Genomic DNA, 25,899 nt, shown 5'->3' with positions numbered 1-25,899 from the left:
GTTAACTGTGTTTTCTACAGTGCAGAGCTTGCTGTGTATTTGTATTTTTTCTAGAAACACACATGCACACAAACACACATTTATAATCTAGTTATTCACCTCTGTGTGGTAAATGCTGTAAGAACATCCGCATTTGCAGATGCTACTTTCTCACTGTATGAAATGAACCCTCTCCTTTTTCTTAGGCTTACTTGGCACAGGTGCATACTGAGTGAACAGTTGGGGTCTTGATTTGAATGTGAAATGGTACAGGATTGTGGGATACTGCAACTTTTTTATACGTTGAGAATTGACCCTAATCAGACTGTCCCTTTCTCCCATCTTTAATTATGTTGATCTTTTAAAACCGGACTCCTGCCGAAATTCCTGCTCCTCAAATTGGATGTTCTGTGTAACAGTATGGCAAGGTTTGTTACAAAATTGTGCTTCCTTCCCCATCATTGTGTATGTGTTTTACCAGTATGGCTGAACTGGGATCAGTATTGAATCAAAATATAGAACACCGATTTTCTGTTTTGTTTCTTTGTTAATTTAATTGTTTGTTTGTTTGTTTGTTTGTTTTTTAGTTTATGGAAATCATTCACTCAGGTTTTACAGATCATCTGAATGGACATTATTGTGTAAAAATAATGTTGAATCCTTGTCTAATGATAAAATTCTGAATATGACAACAGCACCTGTGACCATGACTGACACCATAGTAAAGAAAATCCTTCTTAATTTAAAACACATTCTATTAAGCATAGCCTTAAGAAAATTCATTGGAGGTCTGTTTTCTCATCCAGCAGGACTTAGCCACTAGCTAACCAAGAGGTATTTTATCCACTGACTCTTGGTTCAAGACTTTGAGAATAATCTATCCTGTCTGACATCAAAAAACGTCAAAGACACAAACATAATGTGGGAGAATGTAAGCAATAATGCAGGGGTAGAAAAAAATACACTCTTTCTCCAGATCCAGATTGTTTCACACATATATAGATATATGTACAGGAAGAGCAAAAATCTGATTCTTACAAAGATTTATAGTGAAAAGGTCAGTAAGCTGGCTTCATGCTTATAGGCGGTTGTCAGTACAGTTTAGCAGTGCACTTGTTACCACGTCTCAACAAGACACAGCAGAGAGGAGACACATCTGTCAGGAATCAGAGCAGGGAGAATGGAATCTATTCAAATCTCTGCTTGTGACTTTCATGGGATTTCTTCAAAACAGATCTGCTGTGGCATATTAAATGGCAAAATCCACAGACACCCCATTAAAAACATTATGTAATATGAAAGCCAAAGACACATCTCCTAAATATCATATCATCCTGTGTCACAGTAATGCTTTATTGTAAATGGTGTATGTCTATCTATCTATCTATCTATCTATCTATCTATCTATCTATCTATCTATCTATCTATCTATTTATCTATCTATCTATCTATCTATCTATCTATCTATCTATCTATCTATCTATCTATCTATCTGTCTATTTATCTCAATGTCAATCAACAGCTAGAGTCTGTCCAAAGTGGCCTTGCAGTAATGCTGTGTGAAAGTTTGTTTTATTAAGCTCAACCAGTCCTTCTCAAACCTCATAAACAAAGAACTGAGTTGACAGCCTTGGATATTGTGTTAATATAATCCAGACTATGTTATGATCAGGCTTCTGGAAGTTAGAAGTCTTTGCAGCCAATTTTCACTATGACAGAAAAGTCAATAATAGTAATAATAACAAAACCATGCAACACTGTATTTAATGATGTGATGGTGATATTTCATCACCTCAGTAGACAAAATTGCCAAAAATAATCATCTTTTTATGGATAACATTGTTAATTGTAACACTTCCATATTTTTGTCATGATCTAAAATGTCTCAGTTTCTTTATGTTTTGGGGTTTTTACTGTCTGTTAGAGAAGGGCTGCACACTCAGTTCCTTGAAGGCTTTGGGATCTGTTTTTCATTCAGTTTATTAACTGCATTTAATCATTTCACTGCTGAGCCTAGAATTTTTTTATATAAATGCAGCTTAAACTACAAGACTTTTTAAAAATCATTGGCATCAATATGGCAATAAGATTATTAGCTTTATCTGACCAAAATGTGAGTTTATTAGATTACATGGCATAATCTAGAGGAGGGGCTGGCAAACCAATGGTTCAAACCCTTACTCCATTTGAACCCATTGTGATGACATGTCCTTTTTCTGTTTAAAATATAAAGGAGGTGGCTTCATCCACCCCCTTCCACCTCAACTGGATAACTAGTAAAGCATAGAGATTTAACTGTATGAACTGCAAAGAGTCATTTAAATTTCTGAGTAGCCTGTGATTAAAACAGTTTGCTGACTCTTGACTTAGAATTTATATTGATTTTAAAACCCACTGATCTCTGTGGACTAGGGTATGACAGCCCCTCTTGTCTTAAGGACTGAAGTTGGACAGCTCTTCTGCTCTTCAGTGCTGACACTGGACAGTCAACATTCCTTAAAAATGTATTGTTGGAGAGCCACACAGCCCTTGAGGACTGAAGTTTCACAAGCTCAATGATCCTCAAGGACTGAAGCTGGGTACTACTTTCCTTGAGGACTTGAGATGGACAGTGTCATGGCCTTCAAGGAATTGAGCTTGACAACCTCATAGCCCTCAAGGACTGAAGTATGGCTGTTATTCTGCACTTGATGACTAGAAATGGACAGATCTGCTTCCCCCAGCAAGTGAAGTCTTAAGGTGACTTAGCACTTGTGGGTTGGAGCTGGACTGCCCTCAGTTACTGTAGTTATTATATGCATACTGCTGAATTATCTTGAAAAGTTTTAGTCATATTTGGCTGCTTTGTCTGTTTTTTCAGGTACAAGCACACCCCCAACTATTGCTGCCACTCCAGTGCCTGCACTCCCTGCCCCGATTGGAGTAAATGGATACAGTCCAGTTCCGACACAGGCTAATGGACAGGCTGCTTCAGAAACTATCTATGCCAATGGGGTCCACCCATACCCAGGTTAGCAAGAACACAATCAATAAGAACTACAAATAAACCCTTATTTGTACAAAGGTGAAGAGTGCTATCAGCTTGATCCCACCCAAACATGGGCCAAAATGCCCCAAAAAGAACCAAAGTCAGAAGCAAAACAAAGCAGGAGATTCAGGTTGTCCTATATTTTTGTACTAGTTGGTTCTTTTTAAGTATCATAATAGAATAGACATAAACATAATTTAAAATTGAAATCCATACAGTTCAATATACAGTTTTCATCAGTATATAGAAAAACTGAAAATAGGGAATTAGACTTAATAAATTAGATCTTTATACACAATACATTCATTAAGATATCAATGGCAAATTCATACCAATTAAGAAATTTGTATTGTACATTATTTGAAAAGGCAAAGTATTTCTTATACAGTAGGTTTGGTAATTAAAGTAAACTTAAATGCACCCTCCTGATTTCTGCTGCATGAAAATAAATATAACAGTCACAAATGAGAAAATGATATGCAAGATACTATTAAAAAGAAATAATTCCATTTTGGTTTTTTTTCTTTGTAAAGCATGGTCTAAAAATACTCTTGTCCCAATCCATATTTAAATAATGCAAAAACATTAGAAAAGGAAGATGACCTCTGAGCACTGAGGCCTTACAGATTAAAATGAAATAGCAAATTGGAGGAATCCTTAGTAGCCACAGTATTGTAATCTGTAAACACTTATTAGAGACATTATTGTAAGCAATTAATGATTTCTGATAAAATGTTGACACTGTGCACTCTTGTCTCCAGCCCAGAGCCCAGCCGCTGCAGTAGACCCCCTACAGCAAGCTTACGCAGGAATGCAGCACTACACAGGTGAGTGTTGCTTTAGAGCAAGTCTGCTTTACACGGACTAAATGTCCTTTACTTTTTTGTGATCCCATGCCTCTCTGACCTTGTGAATGACAAATTGAGAACTGAACTTCAGATTAAGAATCATTTTCCTTCTAGGATCTCATGGGTTTGAGTAAGATTCTTCAGTCTTGTGCAAAGTAAAATAGCAACTCTTTTTTACTATTGGCAAACACAATTCACCTAGGCCCGTGTGTGATATGACCTGTACTTTTCAGCAAGACCTGTAGTAATTAAATACTACTATTCTGTAAGACACTTCATACTACAGGAAGAATTATTTTAAATAAATGAGCTAATTGCAGTGTTAATTTTGTTTTTTTATTTAATGTCCTTGTTTGACAGCGGCTTATCCTGCTGCATATGGATTGGTGAGTCAAGCATTCCCCCAGCAAGCCACCATTGTCACTCAGCAACACCAGCAACCCCAACAGCAGCAACAGAGAGAGGGTAACATATTTTTTGTATCATTGAGGACCTTTTATTTAATTTCCTTGCTTTTGCACTGATGAAGGGTTTTTTAATGCTGTCTTTTTCCTCCCATTATTTGCTTTTCCAATATAATTTTATTCATTGTCACTCAGCATCCACTATTGATCTGTATTTTGGTTTGCAGGTGCTTTTTGCCTGAGGCTCATCAGCTGAAATATGTTATTTTGTTATTTTTTTATGCTTGAGTAAGAATGGACTGGTGCCCTGTGCAGGGCTGGTTCATACCTTTTGTCTGATGTTGCTGGAATAGACTTACATAACCATGTAATTAACAAAGCAGTCTAGACAATGGAATGATAGATTTGATTTTTTTTTTTACAGTTTAAACGTAGCTTCACTCCCAAAATTATATTTTCAGTCTTGAAATCTATGTGTGGATTCTGTCTTATTCACATCACTATAACTCTATTCAATTTATTCTTAAAAACAGATTTCCTATTATAATCCCAGCATACTGAACACTATTTTAAATATCCATCTATTAATGCATTCATTTTTCTTGTGCCCTGTACTGACAGGATAATTTCTTGTCCTCTATGACCCTAAACTGGATAAAGTGGGTTTGAAAATTATATTCTAATATTAAGGTTACTTGGAGTTGAAGTCTATCCCAATAGAATTTGTGGCAAGAGAGAAACACACTAATAATCATTCTTACTGGACCAATTTACAGTTATGTAACTTAGCACATGCATGCAGTCATATATATAGAATGCTACCTCCACACAGTCTATGATTGGGCCGGGACTTCATCTCAGTTTCATGCAGATAGGAGGCTGTTAAAATAAAACTCACACACACTGCATTACCTTCAACACAACCACAACATCATAAACGTGAGCACAAAAACACTACGCAATATGTACATTGAAATAAATGTACATGCTAGGAATAATGTCAAGGAAGCCACAAACAATTTATAAAACATACAAGAGGCATTTACACAAAAGCAAAACACAAAGTTTAAATCAATAACACTTGCTCCCCTCTGGTAACTCAGCAAGCACTCCCTTCTCACTTTTCTCACTTTATGTGTCTCTGTCTCTCTCTCATCTGTCTCTCACCAATCAAGAACCTCATCACCATATACAGTGCATCCGGAAAGTATTCACAGCACATCACTTTTTCCACCTTTTGTTATGTTACAGCCTTATTCCAAAATGGATTAAATTCATTTTTTTCCTCAGAATTCTACACACAACACCCCATAATGACAATGTGAAAAAAGTTTACTTGAGGTTTTTGCAAATTTATTAAAAATAAAAAAACTGAGAAATCCCATGTACATTCACAGCCTTTGCTCAATACTTTGTCGATGCACCTTTGGCAGCAATTACAGCCTCAAGTCTTTTTGAATATGATGCCACAAGCTTGACACACCTATCCTTGGCCAGTTTCGCCCATTCCTCTTTGCAGCACCTCTCAAGCTCCATCAGGTTGGATGGGAAGCGTCGGTGCACAGCCATTTTAAGATCTCTTCAGAGATGTTCAATCGGATTCAAGTCTGGGCTCTGGCTGGGCCACTCAAGGACATTCACAGAGTTGTCCTGAAGCCACTCCTTTGATATCTTGGCTGTGTGCTTAGGGTCGTTGTCCTGCTGAAAGATGAACCGTCGCCCCAGTCTGAGGTCAAGAGCACTCTGGAGCAGGTTTTCATCCAGGATGTCTCTGTACATTGCTGCAGTCATCTTTCCCTTTATCCTGACTAGTCTCCCAGTCCCTGCCGCTGAAAAACATCCCCACAGCATGATGCTGCAACCACCATGCTTCACTGTAGGGATGGTATTGACCTGGTGATGAGCGGTGCCTGGTTTCCTCCAAACGTGACGCCTGGCATTCACACCAGAGAGCTCAATCTTTGTCTCATCAGACCAAAGAATTTTCTTTCTCATGGTCTGAGAGTCCTTCAGGTGCCTTTTGGCAAACTCCAGGCGGGCTGCCATGTTCCTTTTACTAAGGAGTGGCTTCCGTCTGGCCACTCTACCATAGAGGCCTGATTGGTGGATTGCTGCAGAGATGGTTGTCCTTCTGGAAGGTTCTCCTCTCTCCACAGAGGACCTCTGGAGCTCTGACAGAGTGACCATTGGGTTCTTGGTCACCTCCCTGACTAAGGCCCTTCTCCCCCCAATCGCTCAGTTTAGATGGCCAGCCAGCTCTAGGAAGAGTCCTGGTGGTTTCAAACTTCTTCCACTTACGGATGATGGAGGCCACTGTGCTCATTGGGACCTTCAAAGCAGCAGAAATTTTTCTGTAACCTTCCCCAGATTTGTGCCTCGAGACAATCCTGTCTCGGAGGTCTACAGACAATTCCTTTGACTTCATGCTTGGTTTGTGCTCTGACATGAACTGTCAACTGTGGGACCTTATATAGACAGGTGTGTGCCTTTCCAAATCATGTCCAGTCAATTGAATTTACCACAGGTGGACTCCAATTAAGCTGCAGAAACACCTCAAGGATGATCAGGGGAAACAGGATGCACCTGAGCTCAATTTTGAGCTTCATGGCAAAGGCTATGAATACTTATGTACATATGTTTTCTCATTTTTTTTATTTTTAATAAGTTTGCAAAAATCTCAAGTAAACTTTTTTCACGTTGTCATTATGGGCTGTTGTGTGTAGAATTCTGAGGAAAAAAATGAATTTAATCCATTTTGGAATAAGGCTGTAACATAACAAAATGTGGAAAAAGTGATGCGCTGTGAATACTTTCCGGATGCACTGTATTTAGGCATACTATATTGTATATCTACAGGTTTTGGTGTACAGTTTAAAATTAGGCTCTCTTAAAGCACTCAAATGTCCATAAACAAACTGTTGACTCTACGTCATACCCCAGTACACTCCGCTACTTGAAATTCCCATGGTATGTGGCAATCATATAAGAATGGGTCCATCATTGTTAACCGTACACCCAGTACAATTCCAGGATCAGGAAGGATAACAGCAGTGACATTAACTGTGAACAAAGAACAGAGTTAAATGCTGAGACTAAAGCAGCATCTTGAATAAAAATACATGGATACTTTAATGTAACTAGCTGGTTTTAACAAATCTTCTTCAAAAATGAAGGTGCATGAAAATTTGAATCAATGAGAGGCCTAGAAATTGTTTGAGCATTTTAACCATTATAAAACTATAATTTTAATATCCTTAACTATATGTGAAGGAAAACACATATGTGAAGGAGTTATTAACTTTTTATCAGATTTTTTTGTAAATATTATAATAAATATATTATTAATCATCAATTAATTTATTAATGCCTGCATATTTAACTATTCAGTACTAAAAAATAATATACTAGGCAATTAGTTACTCTAACCCAGCATCAACACAAGATGAGAAGGTAAAGTTACTATTTAAGAATGAAATCACCATTGTGGTGAGATTATTCCAGTAGCATTTGTGCACAAGACAAGAAGCAACCTTAGATGGGATCCACATCTATCATTCAGATAGCCGCACTCATTTTATTTGGCCTAGTTTAGGGTGGACAGTCAGTCTAACCTACATAATATATCTTTGGGAAGGGGGATGAAATCCTTGCATGAAGAAAAATTGATATGAAAAAAGGGAAATGTGCATATATCAAACAGACAGTGTAGGAATCAAACCCACATCCCTTGAATCACGAGCACTAAACATTGTGCCACCACATCTCTCCAAATTCAGTTTAGTTAGTGTTCATTTGAGTGTTCAGTTAGAGTACTATACACATTAAAAAATATAGTCTGTTGCCAATGAAACAAAATGCAAACTGTTTTCTAGCCTTTATTGATTATAAAGAATTTACTACAATAAATAAACTACAGATCACTAAAATATACAACACTACTTCCTGCTCAAATGTGATTAGATGTCTTCAGCACTATGCAATAATCATTCCAAAATACTGAGACACACCTGTGTATATAATGTGCAGCAATTCACACTACATGTCAGGACAAAAAGAAAGCTATGAAACCTAAGGAATTCTCTGTAGATGTGCACAATAAAAATGACATTGAGGCATAGATCCGGATAATGGGATAAAAGCATTTCTAAAGCTTTGAATGTTCCCAGGAGCACAGTGGCCTCAATAATAGTGAAACAGAAGACGTTTGAAACCACCAGGACACTTCCTACAGTTGGCTGTCTGGCCAAGCTGAATAACTGAGCAGGAAGGCTTTTGTTCAATAAGGTCTCCAAGAACCCATAGGTCATTCTATCAAAACCTTAGAAGCCCTCATCCTTTCAACAGGTTCTCCCAGCTCAGCTGCACTCCATCAATTAGATGCTTACAGTACAGTGGCTAACTCCTGGATTGGAGTTTGCCAAACAGCATTTAAAGGACTCTAACAGCAGGAGGAAAAAGATTGTTTGGTCTGATGTGACAAAAATTGAAATATTTGAGCAGAACTTCAAGCACAATTTCTGAGTAAGAACAGACACTGCTTATCACCTGTCTAATACCATTGAAATGGTGTAGTAGGTTGATGGCAGCATCTTACTATGGGGGTTCCTTCTCAGCAGCAGGGACAATGAGTCTGGACAGAATTAAAGAGTGAATGCTGCCAAATTCAGAGAAGACCTCAGATTGGGGCAATAGTTCACCTTTCAGCATGACAATGACCCAAAGCATAGAGCCATGATACCTCTGTAGTAGCTTTGAGGCAAGTCACTGAATGGTCTTGAGTGGCCCAGCCAAAGCCCAGACTTAAACCTCATTGTCCATCTGTGGTGCTGAAGATGGCAGTTTACAGATGCTTTTCATCCAGTCTAACGGTGCTTGATAGGATCCATCAGGAAGAATCGGATAAACTGCCCAAATGCAAGTGTGCAAAGCTTATAGAGACTTAACCAGGAAAACCTGAAGCTGTAATTGTTGCCAAAGGGTCTTCCACAAAGTACTGAATTAAGGGGATGATTACTTATATAAATGAGAAATTTCAGTTTTTGATTGTGAATAAATTTGCAAAACTTTTTAAAAATATGTTTTGATTTTGTCCTTATAGGTTGGATGTAGATTGATGGGCAATAATGGCAAATTAATCTATTTAAATTTAAATCTACAGCACAATAAATTGTCCGGAAAGTGAAGGGGTCTGAATACTTTCCAAATCTACTTATTTGAATTTTTTATATTTAAAATTGTCAGGAACATCTCCACTTTCAAGTATGTCCCACTGTAAAAAAAATGTGAACATTACGGTAAAAAACTGTCAGCTTTGGTTGCCAGAATTTTACTGTAAAAAATAAGATGACAATGTTTTTAGGTCTACAGTATAACTTTATAGTAAATAACTGTTTTTTTACAGCACATTACAATAGAAGAAAACATTTAACCATAACCTGGAATCCATGAACTGTAATAAATATAACAATCATTATACTATCAAAAATGTATACTGTCAGTATACAGTTTGCATCAGTAAAACAAACAATAACAAACACATTACATCATTTAATTTTATACATTGAAAATAATTCAATGTTTAAGGAAGTTATGGCACATTATCTGGTGGAGAAGTAACATTTTCTTTTGTGGCGTATGGTGTCTTACAGGTGTGCCAGCTTACAATGCAATCCACCATAAATCATCTTTCATAACCTCCAAAAACCTTCAGCACGTAGGGAAAAATAAGTCTGCTAACTCTGTTTTTTATCCCTACTGTGCAAAGGAATGCGGAAAACCAAGAACAATATGGCAAAAGGGGGAGTTGTCTTATGCAAATATCGTAACAGTATGTAAATTTAGAAATTGGTGCCAAGAAAAAAACGCAGAAAAATATTTAAGTTCTGTCATATACTCTATATGACAACCACAAAAACTTATTTTACCTCGGGTGAACATTAATTCAAATTTATATTGAAGAAATAGCTACATATAGCAAATGCATATGATCATTTTGAGTTAAATTAATGTAAGGTAGCTGTTTAAAGAATATGCATTCTTGGTAACCATATGACAGTGTATTAGAGCAAACCACACATTGTCAACAAAAGCAACTGTTTTTTAAACATCTTGGAGTAGTGAAATGAAAGGTATAATACGATTTCCTTTCAGATGGCATTATCTCATTTTTTGGTGCCATATTTACCATTTTTGCACAGAAAAAGAATATTTTTTTTTGGTTAACAATGTCAAAAATATTATATCTGTCTGTACATTTAATTTCAGTTCATCAGTGTTACTGAAACAGTGCTTTACTGTTTCACATTTTACAGTTGTTTGCTTTCGCTATTTAACAGTTTTTTACTGTAAAATTAACATGCATTTTTTAAGTGTAACTGTACTGTAAACGGTATCCAGCATATTTTGAAGGTAGAAAAATATCGGTTTTACAGAACTTGGCTGTAAAAAATAGATTAAATGTATTGTTTAAGACACAGGTAATTTTCAAGAGAACATAAGGTAACGTTCCTTTTTTCAGAAAAGGTATTTTTCATGTCACCATTCACAGTATTTTTACCATTAAAATCACAGACATTTTTTACAATGTACTCCTTTACCATATTCTGAGTGAGTATTGATGACACTTTCTACACTATCCATCCATTATCCAACCCACTGAATCCTAGCATAGGATCACGGGGTGTCTGCTGGAGCCAATCCCAGCCAACACAGTGCGCAAAGCAGGAAACAAACCCTGGGCAGGACGCCAGACCACCGCAGGGCATACACACACACCCACACACCAAGCATGTACTAGGGACAATTTAGGATCGCCAATGCACCTAACCTGCATGTCTTTGGACTGTGGGAGGAAACCGGAGCACCCGGAGGAAACCCACGCAGACACAGGGAGAACATGCAAACTCCACGCAGGGAGGACATGGGAAGTGAACCCTGGTCTCCTTACTGTGAGGCCTTTCTACACTAAGAAACCTCTAAAAAATAATATGGCTTCCATGGAGCTTATTCTGGCCTTAATCCCAATATTTCTGTTCTGTGAACATGCCTTTGTCTTCCTTGGCTCCCTGTCAATTCCAACCAATTTGGAGCTGGACATACGTGCCATTACATGGGGCAGATGTCTTTCAGATCAGTTTGCCCATTGAACCCATACTCCTGGGGAAACATCAACAAATATGCCAAATATCAGTTAGAAAAACATGGAAATTAAGAACATTCATCTCAAAATGCAAAACAGGACCTGCATTTCCAAATAAGAATAATGCCTTGAGTATTTCTGGAAATTAAATTGCATTCTGCTTCACGGACTCACAATTACATAATGAGAGAATTTATGCAGTTTTGTGTTGTTAAACTCTGTCATGTAGCCAGAAAAAAATACTGTCTCCTTTGTTTCTGTCAATAACTCATTCATATGTAATGTATTTTATTGCTTGTATAAAGGTCATTTACAGTACTTATTTATTTGTTCATAGTGCAATGGTTGTGACTGTATCTATGACAAAAGTCCTAAAAAATCTTCTTGAACTACATTTCAAAAATTCTAAAAAAATACTGCTTTATACTTTAGACACAGCTAAATATTCTCCTGTAGCATCCTGATGCAAAATACCATTTAACTTAATGAATATTTTTATGTTTGATAGGCCCTGAAGGCTGCAACATCTTCATCTATCACCTCCCACAGGAGTTTACAGACTCTGAGATGTTACAGATGTTCCTTCCCTTCGGGAATGTTATCTCTGCCAAAGTCTTTGTGGACCGAGCTACCAACCAGAGCAAGTGTTTTGGTAAGGTGAAGTCTTTCTGCTGACTGGTAGTTATTCACTTTGGCTCACCTTTAATTTAAAGGAATGATCAATCAATGAGTTTTAATTTCCTAACATGTTGTGCTCAAAAAGCTGACATTTGTTTTAAGTATGAAACAGGTTTTAGCCCAAATGTAACCCTCCCTTAAATTTTCAGGTAGTTAATGGCTGCATTTCCTGAACCCCAGGGAATATCCTTCTTAAATTATCAGAGGTATTGTAGTTGTATAACAAGTAAAGGGTTGGTTGTGTGTCTCATCTTCTTAAAGCTAATGAGTTGCCTTGCCATATATTTTTGCCAAGGTCTGTAAGGTACACCTTATTGCACCAAATGATTTGTGTATCTGGACAACAATTAATTTTTTCAAACTTTTTTTTTTTTTACTCATTTGGCCCTAGGATTTGTAAGCTTTGACAATCCAGCGAGCGCTCAGGCTGCCATTCAAGCCATGAATGGATTCCAGATTGGCATGAAAAGACTAAAAGTTCAGCTAAAGAGGCCAAAAGATGCCAATCGCCCATACTGATAGAATATGAGAAGAAGAGGTCAGTATTGAGCACTGCTCATTTTCTTTGTGGTTTTACCATTTAAATTCGATTATAACCATTAAATATGTTGATTACCTAAATTTAGAAGGGGCAAATTGGGTTTTAATACACTGATTAACCAATATAAAATACTAGCCGTTTGTGTCTTCTTTCAGTTGTTTTTGTTTGAAGAGCCTACTTTATTCATTTTACTGCACAAGTATTAGAAAACAACCTAGTAAAATATAAAAGAAGCATTGTGATTTCTGATTGGGAAGTTAGTTTTGCTAATAAATCATAAAGCTCTAAACTGCATGCCTAAAATGATTAAAGAATAATTGGCTCACATCCTGCTTTAATATACTATGTGTTTCAGTAAATAGTCTAATGAGAATTGAACTCACATGGGGTTGAGTTTTTAAGTACAAATCAGAATGCAAAAAGTATGTTTGAGGATTCACTGAACAATATATTGAACACAGTTCTGGGCAGTTGAAAACAAAAATGCCTGCCTAAAACCTAAAAATAGTTACACTGAGGTTATCACATATTTTGTACAACTGATGCATATTTTGAACTTCACACTAATATGCTTTCCACCATGCTATTCCCATAGATATTTGAGAATGTTTGGTTGTATAGTGAAATGTTAATACAACATATATAAAAAAATATTAATTAATTACAGAAACTCCAGTCAAAATGTAAAATGCCTAGCCATTCATTTTCCAGCTTGATTTTATAGTTAAGGAATGTGGGGAGCCAAAGACTATTCTGGCAGCACTAATTGACAAGGCAGAACATTCTCTAGATGTGTCACCATTATGCCATAGAACATAGTCACACTCACCCAAAGTCAGTCATGTTCACAATTGTCACTGAAATTCCACATCTTTAAGATGTGGGAAGAAAATAATTTGAAACACATTATGTAATAGTTTACATATCAATTAAAGAATGGTCTCAGACATATGCAGGTTCTTAACAGTCATACTGTGTATGATTGATACATCTGTTTATTTTCTAGTCTTTTTTTCCTAAGATGGGTTCAGTGAGCCTGTTCTTTGTCTCTGTAGTGTAAAACAGAATCCAGCCATAGGCAGGACGCAAGGACAAATTCAATCACACAAGAGGACACTAAAAAATAACTACTGTATGTGTACGATAATAAAGAAAAGTTTGTTTACAGAAATTGTTTTCTTCCAAATCACCATGAAAGTATTATACAAAAGCCTTCTCCTTTGTGCCAAATTGCCAAATATTATGTTTTCTCAAATTTTTAAGCATAATCACCAGAAAACAATACGTTTTTCATGTACAAGGTTGATTTTAGTTGATGACACTTAAATGTTTCTAAATGTGTGATATATATTCAGCAGTTTTAGAAGTGTTACAGCAGCTAGCATTGTATGAAAGAAATGAGGCAGTTAAGTCCATCTGTCTGTTTTGGATATGTATTAGCTAACATATGCCAGAATCCTATGTAATCAGTTCTTAATATGGAAGAGTATCCTTCCATTCATCCACTAATCCAACCTGTAGCTAGGTTTTTGATTACAAGGAGCCAAATCCCATGCTGGCAAAATTAGCACACAATGCAGGAACTGGCCCCAGATGTACCTTCTATCACTCACTCTCACACACACACAAAGATCCACACTTAGTCAAACTAATCTAATTTAAAGCTATCAGTTAACTTAGCATGAACACCTTTGAGAGGCATGAGGAAATGGGAGTACCTACTATAACCACCAGGGGGTGACTCTGCTCCTGGTAAGTCAATTTTCCCGGTTCTTCCATTATGGACTCCCTGTCTTCCTTCTGGGCACCCACACTACATAAATTATGGGGGGAATATGAAAGCTTCACTGTAACAATGACATTGCTGGGAAGTGAGCTCAAGGACAAGGAGCTGTAAGACAACAGCAGTAACCAATACAACACTGTGCTACCCAGGTGGCAATATATTCACTTTAAAAGAGCATGGCTGAACAGTGACCTTCAGGCTGAACTCTATCTGTGTTAAATTCTTTAGACACATCTTTAGTACATATTTCACTGCTGAAATAAAAGTTGGCTTAGTATTTGTTATGCTGTTCGTGTATTGGAAATTAAACTAATTGCGATGATAGCCTAATGAAAGAATAAATAAACTGAATTAAATGGTTAAAATAAAGAGAATTGTTTGCATAAAAGTTGAAGATGACACATGCATCACATAAAACATCTTGATGCCAGCTTATCAGGAGATGTAAGGTAATTGATAACCTCACTGTAACTACTCAGTTATTGTTTTAGTGAAGAGTTTCAGTGTAAAACTTATCTTCTGTTTGTTTCTTTTTTAACCATCTCTTCTTGGAGGGAGCTGGTATTTGGTTATTTAAAAACTTAAGAGTTTCATTTTGACTGCAACATTTTGTGATTCTACTGTATTTTTTCCTCAGTTGTTACACATACTGTACATTACATGCTCGGCGCCCCTTTGTCCTGTGTGTGGTGCAGAGACATTCAGTTAGTTCTTATTAGTCCATCCAGATGTGGGTGAAGGGGCTGAGCTCCCTTTTCATCCCATATTGTGAGTTGTGTTTTTAAACACTTGTCTGTGACTGTTCTGTGTTTTAATACAACCATTACTTTTTAAAATCTGTTTTTTATTTATTGACTGATTATTTTTGTGTTGTCTTTTCATCATTTTTTTATCTGTCAAAACTCAAGAGAAAAGTAAACTTGCTTTATGGCCCTGGAAGTGTTCAGAACTGAAATTTTAACACTGAGACTAAAGGAGGGGGGGCCTGAGAGTGATTGTGTGTGTGTGTGTGTGTGTGTGTGTGTGTGTGTGTGTGTGTGTGTGTGTGTGTGTGTGTGTGTGTGCGTGTGGGTGGGTGTGGGTGTGCGTGTGTGGGTGTGTGTGTGTGTGTGTGTGTGTGTGCGTGCATGCAAATGTGTATGCATGTGTGTAAGTGGAGAAACTTGGGTATCTGACTCTTCTTCAGTTACAGTGCCAGCTGTAAGTAAAACAAACACTCCATTTTGGCCCCAATTGTTTGCAAATGGCTGCTTTGTTTAAATGGTCATATAATTGGATAATAAAATACTGCACTAATTAAATTTAACCACTAATCTATGTTGTGGCCTCTCACAGATGCTGCCTATAGAACTAATAATAAAGGACTTGTCCTTTTTCCAAAGTGCTAAGTTGTCCTATAATATGACACTAAACAATAGCGTAAAACTATTCTCAGCCCTTTGCCGCCTCTGTCATCCTTTAGGAAAAATTACAGTTTGTCACTCTTGCTTTTTACCCTGGTCTACGACCTTCACCTTACTGATTGTCTGAATAATCCAAACAGAAGATTCCATAACTACTTCAACAGTTATGGCTCCTTTTTTGGCCAGTTTCCTCATTTCTTCCCCACATTGTGCTAAGGAAATTCATTAACCATCTGGGACTTCTAAACTCCACTAAGTCCTGATATTTCAACCCAACCTAGGCATGGCACATTTACCACAGAAGCCAAAGGCAACTTGGCTAAATAAGAGAAGCCTGGTGTCTTTAAACTTTTTTTTTCTTTTCCAGGAAGGGTTTACTTCTTCTTAATGAAGTGATTGACCACTTTCTTAAGATAATTTGCTCTGTCCCTGACATTATTCAAAGGTGAACAGAAAATAAAAAACACTTTAGGACCCCAAAACTGCTCTGATGGTTGATGGTGTTTTGACTTGTACACTAAAAACAGTTAATGTCCTCAGATTACTTTGCTCTCTAGACTGAAGCTCTTAACCTTATAAAAAGTGAATCCAAATGAACACTCTTCCCTCCAGGTCCAAAGTATACTTTTCTCTTTCAAGGCAGGGCTCCTGTCCAGTTTCAAAACCTCATTCCTTGGCACAAGCTTTATACCTTTTACAGTGACCTCCTTTATGAAATATGGAATTTATTATTGGTGCCTGACAACTTTTCAGAAGACTGCCACAGTATTCTTTTCAGGCAATATAGTAGCATAGCTAACACGGGTCAATTTTCATGTAACATTTTATATTGGTTTTGTACAATACATTAATAGAACTATTCGATATAAAATGGACACCCTGCCTCTTGGGGATAATTTTCTGTGCAGCTTGTAGAAGCCACTGAATTAATAATACTTAACGATATAATCAAGTATCTCTTTTTAATTTTTAATTTATTATAAATTGTCTGAAAAGCACTACAAAGTGGGAGCCTTTTGAAAAGTTTTCATAAATAAGCACAGAATGAATGGCTGGGAAGGGAACACAAAATATGCCAAATGAATCTAATTGTAAAGGAGGAGGAGAACACAGTCAACAGGTCTAAAGCTTGTGAATGCTGGGAATCAGGGGTTCATATGGGCCAAGAACCTGACCTTAAAAAGAACTGAAAATAGAAAGTTAATCAATAAGCATATCCTTTCTTTTCTATATAATAAATATACTAATATAAATATAAAAATAAAAAACAATCCTTTTTTTTTCTTTACTGCCTAAACCATACCCAATCCAGGCAGGGTCCAATCATATCTCGAGATGACAGTGTCGATATGACGTTCTAGCAACCATTAGCTGTCATGGGAGACATAGCTCCATCCCTTGTAAGTTGCATCCAGTGTAATGGAATAAAACAAGTAAATATCATTGAAGGTATCGTTTGAGAAAAAACGTCATGTGACCAAAGTCTCGCTGCGTTGCATGACGTAGTGGCGTGGAGTCTTGGATGTGGCGTGCATTCTCTTGCTCGTGGTTTTCAGTGACGAGTAGTTGTTTCCGTGAAATTGAATTTTTTTTTTTCAAAAAATTAAAATATTATTATTAGTGACATTCCTGGTTTTTTAAACCCACTCTTTAGTTTCCTTGTAGACCTTTATTATTCATGTCTGTGTTTGTGCATTTTAATTCATTCTGTTGTGTTGTATTATGTTCTTTTAATTTTATTTCATAAAGTCTGTCTATCTATCTATCTATCTATCTATCTATCTATCTATCTATCTATCTATCTATCTATCTATCTATCTATCTATCTATCTATCTCTATTTTATACTGTCTTTCATATCTATCTATCTATCTATCTATCTATCTATCTATCTATCTATCTATCTATCTATCTATCTATCTATCTATCTATCTATCTATCTATCTATCAAAATAAATAAACACTTTTTTCAGAACTATAGTAATCTTTCTATCAATATGTCAATCTATCTGACCTCTACTTGATAAAGACAGTTATAAGAATCTACTGTTCTGTATCTATTATTTAAAAATAAATTGTCTATCTATCTATCTATCTATCTATCTATCTATCTATCTATCTATCTATCTATCTATCTATCTATCTATCTATCTATCTATCTATCTATCAAAATAAATAAACACTTTTTTCAGAACTGTAGTAATCTTTCTATCAATATGTCAATCTATCTGACCTCTACTTGATAAAGACAGTTATAAGAATCTACTGTTCTGTATCTATTATTTAAAAATAATAATAATAATAAATTGTCTATCTATCTATCTATCTATCTATCTATCTATCTATCTATCTATACCTATCAAATAGTCATTTTTATGTTGATTACATTGATTTTGGGTGTTTTCTTTTGTTGTTCTGTACATCTTGCACTATTGACATGCTTGTGATTTTGTGTTTGAACGTCAGCACACTTTATTCTTTGTTGTGACACGAGGATTCTAAATCTGCAGTGCATTATAGGGAATGATAACTGTAACTAAACAAAAAGCCACCTATTCAGTGACATCTGGCAGAATCAGTTAAGTCATCAAGACTGTTATTATAATGAGCAAACTAGATCTATCTATCTGCAAAGCTACGAACAAAGTACATGTGAAGCAACTCTCACTAGACTTTGCACTTCTGAATAATATTATCTACTGTATCTGCACTACAGGAATAGCCTTTGCCCAATATCCTGTACCTGCTACTTATCGCTTGTATAACAATGTTGTGTCTAACTAGCATCAGTTACAGTTTAAAATACTCAGTCACACTTAATGTTCCCCAAAAACTGCTTGTGCTATCTACTTGTTTTGATGGATAGATCTGGGAGCAGCAAAGTCTTGGTGAAGCCTTCTTTGTTAACATTCTATTGGAAACAGCCTGCACTCTGTAATGCACTGTAGCTACAGCATTGCGCTTGACTTAGAGGAACCTTGTCGTATTTCCTGTGTTTACTTCACAAACCAAAATGGAGAGCTCTAAAGCAGTATTCTTTTTTTTCTAATTCATGTATACATATGCACATACATACACAGTATTTCAGTTTAATTAATTAGATTGCTAACTCATCTTTTTAAATTTGGGCCGGGTTTATAATATTTCTGCAGAATCTCTCAAAATAAGAGCTCTGCATGGTCAGAAGCCTATCATGTGACTCCTACCACAGTGTAATCTTTTCATCATAAACTATGTAAACAGACTTCCAGAGACAGATAAAGACATTACAAATGGCTTTCAACAAGTGATAATTAACTTTGTCAGAAAACCTTTTTCACACTTTGTCAAATTGTTCATTGTATAAATATAAAATTCCCAAATTCACTTGGTTTGCAAATGGTAACACACTGTCATATGAGTCAGGGCCCTCTCTAACATCAGATGATATTAGGAAGAGGTGTAAGATTGACACTTTGACTCTAGAAATGCCTCTCATTTGTTATATTTTACATTTCCTACCAATATCAAATTTGAATAGAACCACACACACTCTCTGTGCGTCAAACATTAATACATTTTCCAGTTTCCTGCAATGTCGATACATGATATCCAGTCTAGAATTTTAATTATTTATTTAGTTTTGCAATGTTGCTTTTTAATTCTTTAATATTATTCTTTTATAGCAAATTTTGATTTTCTGGTCAAGGATATGGCACACATTTACATACATTATAAAGCCAAGAACAAAAAATCATAACATACTCAGATAATACATATGCTGTATATACTGTAACAGGGAGCCTCATGGTGTCTTTCCACCCCTGGAATGGTGTAAAGGAGCCTGAAAAATAAATTCTACTCCTTCTAGAACACTCAAGGTAGAATTAGACAAAGTGCGTACACAAAGTACCCACAAAAGAAGACCAGCTAATCACTAGCTGTCATTCTGGACTTAGTTACAACAGGCCTTCAGCTGCAGCATACCAAGTAGGATCACTGTCCTTCTCGTCCACCTCTCTATTCTCTCTGCCACCTGAGTCATCCTTTGGTACCCTTAAAAATGACTGCTTACCACCAGAGTAGTCTCCTGCCAGTCCTTCTAGAGCTCTGCCTCAAAACAGCAACATGGTCTCAGCTTTATTGGCTTGGGACTATATGTTACTCCTTTCACATAGGAGATAACCTGCAAACATCTGTTGCAGCTGTCTTTTTTTCTTTCTTTCTTACTTAGCATAAGGTCAGCTATCCCTGAAATTTGTTCCTCTACCATGTTCAGGGAATCTCCTCAGCTTCTTTTGGAGTACCACACCATCTCTCTCCACTTTGCACCAGGGCATTTATTATCACTACCATATTTACAAGCCCCTGCAGCTATCCTTATTCTCGCACTGGGATATATAAATGTGTGTTTTCCTACGTCTAGTGTGGGTTTATTCTCTTTTTGAGACTTACTGATTCCCGTCTGTGCCCAGAGGTGCTCTTTTCTCCCTAGCAACCCTTTACCAGTCAGGCAACTCTTCACAATATATCTATACACATTTTTTATTTGGGCATGACATGGGTTGTTTGTCTAGTGTCTTTTTAATCAAAATTAACAAAATATACAGTAACTCCATCCCAGCAAGAGCCAGAGGCTGATATGTCTTCTCTTTAACAAATTCTCTAGTGCTTTATGGCACAGGCAATGAACGCATTTCCCATTCAGCCAATGCTTAATATTTCTTAAACAAAGCACAGATCTCATAAGATGGACATGATTTATATAATTGGTTATAGAATCTCAAATTAATAAAATAAAATACCACATATGGAAGATTTAATACGCACTGAAGCAATGGGTGTTTCTAAGTATGTCAGTTTTGCAGGGGTATTTAAAATAGAGCAAAGTACTATTAGTGGAAAGAAATGCTAAGCCTTCACACATTTACTTTGATTTTGTAATATGTTTGGCACATAAATATGCAGACACATTTGCTACAGTTAAATAAAGTGAACACATTTAATTGAGAAAACTCATGTATAACTCTTGAACAGCTCTGATATGCAATGCAGTTCTGCTAAATTCCTAGTAACAACCATTGGTCAGCTTGTAAAATGAAAGCAAATCGGTATGTTAGAACTAAAAAAACTGAATAATCCAAAAATATTTTATTTTGTAGAGAATTTTATTAAAGAAGAAGAAATTTTGTTCCTAATGCCTGTTACTTCTGCTGTGGTGGATATGTTTCAGCATCACCTTATATTTAATATGAGCTAATTTGTATGTTACAGTTCTGCAGCTTTTCTGTGAGACTTCTGGCTAGTCTCAGCCACTTTCTGAATTTCATTGTCATCAACTCAAGGCCCAGTTGAAGCCTTTCTCTTAGCACACTATGTCTCAGACAATGATGCATGTTGCAGGACAGTAAGATACCAGGTGCAAGAATCCAAGCTACAGAGAAAAGTAACAGCATACAAGGAAGGGGGAGATCATGAAGAAAACTATACAGTCGTATACTATTACATTTCACTAGACCATGTCATATATTACTTAAAATTTGGTTTTGATTCTCTTTTTTCTGCTGCTGCTTAATAAAGAAAAAAAGATTGACTTCCTCCAACTCATTCTTTCTCTTTCCCTCTCACTATATATATAAATATATATATATATATATATACATATACCTTTTTTTTCCTTTCCGGTTACGCTAAACCAAGGTTTGGTTTGTTGAGCTGAATGGTGGTTGGATGTCTTGATGGATACACGACACAATGCCTTGTGCTAATGTTGCAGCTTCCCCTTTTTCCTGGAATTCTGGGTAACTCAAAAGGTGCCAACTCTCATGCAGGCATATTAACATGTAGGTTTAAACAGAAAAAAAATCCAATTAAGAAACACAAAAAAAATGTATTTGTATATAGTGTACAAGGTTACACATTATTATTAACATTATTTGCCATTCATTTTAACATTCCCTGCTTACCTTGGCCTTAAAACTCAATTGCCTTAGCAATAAAATATATGATTAATACACATTTTTCTAAAAAAAAAAAAAAAACAATTAAATGATTTAATGAAATCAACACATGAAGCAGTTCCTGAAAAAAATGATTTTAATGGAATGACTTTAGAGTTTTATGCCACAATGATTCAATTACAACAGTGACAGAAGTTTCTGCCTTATGTTTAGCTGTTTATTCCACTACAAAGCATTTTTGAAAAATATGGATATTGTGGACTAAAACATTTCAGTGGTGTACATCTCCTTGTATCAGTTATTTTTAAAACTTAGCAATCTGCTTAACATTTAAAAACCGACCCATTCACACAGTGTCAGCTTTGGCAGTATGAGTTACCCAGAATTCTTTGCAAGTCCTGCCAGATGATGTGCATGATCTACTTGCTTGCTTGTGATACTGGAGCTTAAAGTAAAAAAAAGTAAAAATGCAATGCATATATATTGTATACATATATCAAACAAAGTAAAACTATATATATACATATATATGTGTTTGTTTGTCTGTGCCGGTTTTGCTGTTTCCTAATTCTTGTCTATTCTTTATTCCAGGTTTTTCGAAGGCAGTTACAGAAAGAAATTGAGGAAATATTCTCCTTTCAACAAGTCCCCAAACCCTAATCTTACTCCCATCTTTTATCTGCATATACCCCCACCACTCCATGAATCACACATACACATGCACACAGGTACACATTTTTCAGGTTGCACAGACACAGATGCACAGCAAAAAGAGTGTCAAACAAACCATGGGACAGTCTTATGTATGCCCATTCACTGCCATTTGGAGATAATTGCCGCCTGACGGTTGGTTAATTATTTACTATTATGGTATTTTTGGCATTCCCCAAGCCATCTTACAAGCTGAAAGTACATTTTTGCTGTTTACATTCATATACCTGATTCCACTACCTAATCAATGCACAGAGATTGTAGCAATTCTCTTTTGCAGTGTTCAGCACACATATACAGTATAGCTATCAGCCATCCTTGATTTTGTTTTTCATTTATCTAACAGAGAAATTAAATGGATTTTCTCAAATTCAATACTCTTATGTTTACAGCATAAATAAGAATGCTGCCTCCCTCTTTGTACATTTTTATTTACTTGTATTGAAACAATACAGGTGAATGCCTGCTTTCCTGGTTACTTTAATGTAAACAGCTCCGCGATTTACATTAGAGACACTAAAGTCATTGTCTGCAGGCCAATTAGTTTTGCAAACTTGTGACCTTTGTTCCTTTTTAGCTTGCTAATCTTTTTATTGTACCCCAACAATAACCTGTGCAATTTAAACCTACAGAAGGCCCAGTTGCCCGCATCCCACTTACTTAGTCTCCAAATCCCGATCTGGACGCAGCATTGTGAATGTGGCCTGCAGAAACAAGGCATCAACTGTCCCATGGTACTTCAGTTTAGCTGATCAAACCAGTTCTGGACCAGTTAGACATGGCCCTACTTTCTACTATTTGAAAATGCTGTAGAAAGCTAAAGAAACAAGTCTTGTTGCAAATACTTCTTCTCTTCCCTTTCCACCCTTTTAAAGGAAGCAAGGGTTGAATTGTCATGTACTTAACGTTGCTACTGGCTTGGTTTCTTCAGATTGTACACATATCTACAGCCCAACAGCTGCTTATGAGAGACCCCATCTAAGATTTCTTTTGGCAACTGCTTTCTTCTGTGCTTGTCTGTACCCTGGAGAAGGCAGCAGACCACATTGTATATCTTTTTTATGTTTTACACAAGCATTAATTAGCCATTAATTTACTACTGTAACAGCAAAGAAATGCAGTACTTTACAGCAAAAATTATCAAGAAGACAATCTTTCAATAAAGCCTCTCACTATACAGTCTAAGGCAAGTGAGTGGAAGGAGCGGCATCCTTTGGCTATAGCAGCCACTTCTCTGCACTGCAGACCAGTTCTCATGCCGTTCTCATCATTAACAGACAGCTGATCTCAGAATTCATCATTCCTTTTCCTCTGCACTAAATGGGTGTTGCCTTGTTATTGATAAGCTGCTCGCTTCTGAAATGGCATTATTTGGTTTCATTGGAAGTGAAATTTTGACAAAAACATTGCCGGTAATCGGGATATTGGTATGAACTGTGCAGATCCTAACTTCTTGGCACTGGCTTGTCAGGTGGGTGAACAAAAGTGATCCCTAGAGGAGGACACTTTGCAAAAAAAAAGAAGAAGGACACTGGAGGATACTTTCTTTTCCTTGCTGTACTTTATGAGGTAGCATATCGTATTATACTGTATGAAAAACAAGTGTTTTTTATAGCTTGCAGCTCTGACATTCCAGCTCTGATCACAAAATGGACTTGGCCTTCAGGATTTTCTGGATTTCAGCCTAGAGTAGCAGGAGCTGTGATCTGAGCATTTAAAATGCGGCTATCATTGCCTCTAGGCTTCTGCTCTCAAGCAAATTCCTTTTATCATGTCTGGGTATAAACCCCAAAGCTATTGCACATGTCCGGGAATCCCCCAATTTATTGGGTGCATCACTGACCAGATTCAGTCTTAATTCCCAACCACACTCCTTCTTCTTGTTTTCATATAAAATATACAATATATGAAGTTTAGAACTATAATATTTAGGGGAATAAATATTCAGGGTTTTAACAGGTATATAGAGGGAAAATAGGCAGGGGGGAGGGTGGGGTTAAATTAAAAAAAAAGATAAAACTATTATTGGCTTTCAATCTGTCAATCATAAATATTTACAAAAAAGAGAAAGTTGTGACTCAAAGACTAGGAAGAAGAAAATGTTTACATCCTCAAAACTATCCTATATTGTAAATAATTTAGTTTAAAAAAATAATAAATAAAAAAGAAATAATAAATAAATACAATGAATGGTTATGAAAACTACAGATTGTTGACAGGTAAACTTTTACAGTTTGAGCATTTTTTTTATTGGCTTATAAGATTTTATGATTTTAGAGATTTGTAGGTATTCAATTTGGCAGTCTGTATATTTCAGACAATGTAACTGCTTAATTTATTTCTTATTTATTGTAATTTTTCTTTTTAATTTAATATTTTCTCTCTAATAAAGAATTCAAACAGATCTTTGTTTTTTACTAATTAAGTGCTTGGGACACTGGAGGCACACAGCTCATTTCTGTTCAGCGGCAATGTGAGGGATGGTTTATTCACCTTTTGCTTTAATTCTGTGGTTTTGGAGTCTGCGGACCCCATTTTTTATGTATTTTAAAATTTATTTTGTTTTGAGCTTTTAATTTTTTTATTGGCTTTTTTTCACTTTGTACTGCCATTTCATGCATTGTTTGGTTGCTGTGGCCATATTGTTGTGGGCAATGTTTCTACCTCTTGAGTGGAAGTTGCAATGTGTGCCATCTTCAAGTTGCCACTATTCAAGATGGTGGCACACTATCATCTACATCCAAGTTTCTGGATAATGAGTTAAAGTTTTGTGTACTTGGTGAAAACCTTTCATGGAGTTAGGACGGTGTGTTTCTCAATTTTGACCTTTGGTTTTTGATTTGGTGTTTTATGCTTTGCCTTTTCCTGATATACTAGTTCTGACTTGTGCTCATTTTTTAACTTAGGATTCTCTGTCTCTTTCAATCATCTCCTGGAGCCTTGTGTAGAATTCACACTAAAACATGGCATACAGACAAAACTAGAAATGTTACTACACACAAAAAATTTCTGATGCATAAAACTGTGAGTAAGCAAAGTTACATGTACTTTCCCTTTATAAATCCCAATCAATGTGATTTTTAATGCATATACACCAGCCTACAGCCCCACCCCAACTCCTCCCAGAATTTTGTCTATTTGAATATGCAAATCAGTATAAATAGCCCATTCCGTTCAGTGTTTTGTTAAAAGACAATGGCAAGAACACATGTAAGAAAGAACTTCAGTGAATGCAAAATGGAGGTCCTGCTCATTGAAGTGGAAGCAAGGAAAACATACTATTTAATGGCTTAAGCAGTGATATAAGCAACTAAAGGAAATTGATGGAGTGGCACAGTGAGCCAGAGGCACTCAAAGTTCAAGTTCAGAAAGTAGAATAGTGCCCAAATAAAAAACAAAATGGTCAGAAATGAAAGTCTACATGAAAAAGTGAGTCACAGCCCCT

At 36.3% G+C, this 25,899-nt stretch overlaps 1 protein-coding gene across 3 annotated transcripts in view; it reads left to right on the top strand.

Moving 5' to 3' along the window:
• The window catches only part of celf3a (cugbp, Elav-like family member 3a), a 137,135-nt gene extending 112,277 nt beyond the window's left edge, over positions 1 to 24,858 (top strand). The window contains exons 8-15 of one of the 3 annotated variants that reach the window (XR_007934148.1): positions 399 to 407; positions 2,840 to 2,989; positions 3,769 to 3,834; positions 4,216 to 4,320; positions 11,906 to 12,049; positions 12,467 to 12,613; positions 17,118 to 17,205; positions 22,335 to 24,858. Coding sequence is in view for 2 of the 3 variants with exons in the window: in XM_051923079.1 (XP_051779039.1) it covers positions 399 to 407; positions 2,840 to 2,989; positions 3,769 to 3,834; positions 4,216 to 4,320; positions 11,906 to 12,049; positions 12,467 to 12,594 (602 nt within the window). In the remaining variant the exon portion in view is untranslated. The remainder of the gene's footprint in view (positions 1 to 398; positions 408 to 2,839; positions 2,990 to 3,768; positions 3,835 to 4,215; positions 4,321 to 11,905; positions 12,050 to 12,466; positions 12,614 to 17,117; positions 17,206 to 22,334) is intronic. The other 2 variants (XM_051923079.1, XM_051923080.1) reach the window with 2 other exon arrangements.
• The last annotated feature ends 1,041 nt before the right edge of the window (positions 24,859 to 25,899 follow it).

This window comes from Erpetoichthys calabaricus, chromosome 2 (genome assembly GCF_900747795.2).
Source record: "Erpetoichthys calabaricus chromosome 2, fErpCal1.3, whole genome shotgun sequence".
In the NCBI taxonomy this organism is placed as follows: domain Eukaryota; kingdom Metazoa; phylum Chordata; class Cladistia; order Polypteriformes; family Polypteridae; genus Erpetoichthys; species Erpetoichthys calabaricus.
Note: the sequence above shows the minus strand (reverse complement) of the source record. Positions and strands in the feature narration are given on the sequence as shown.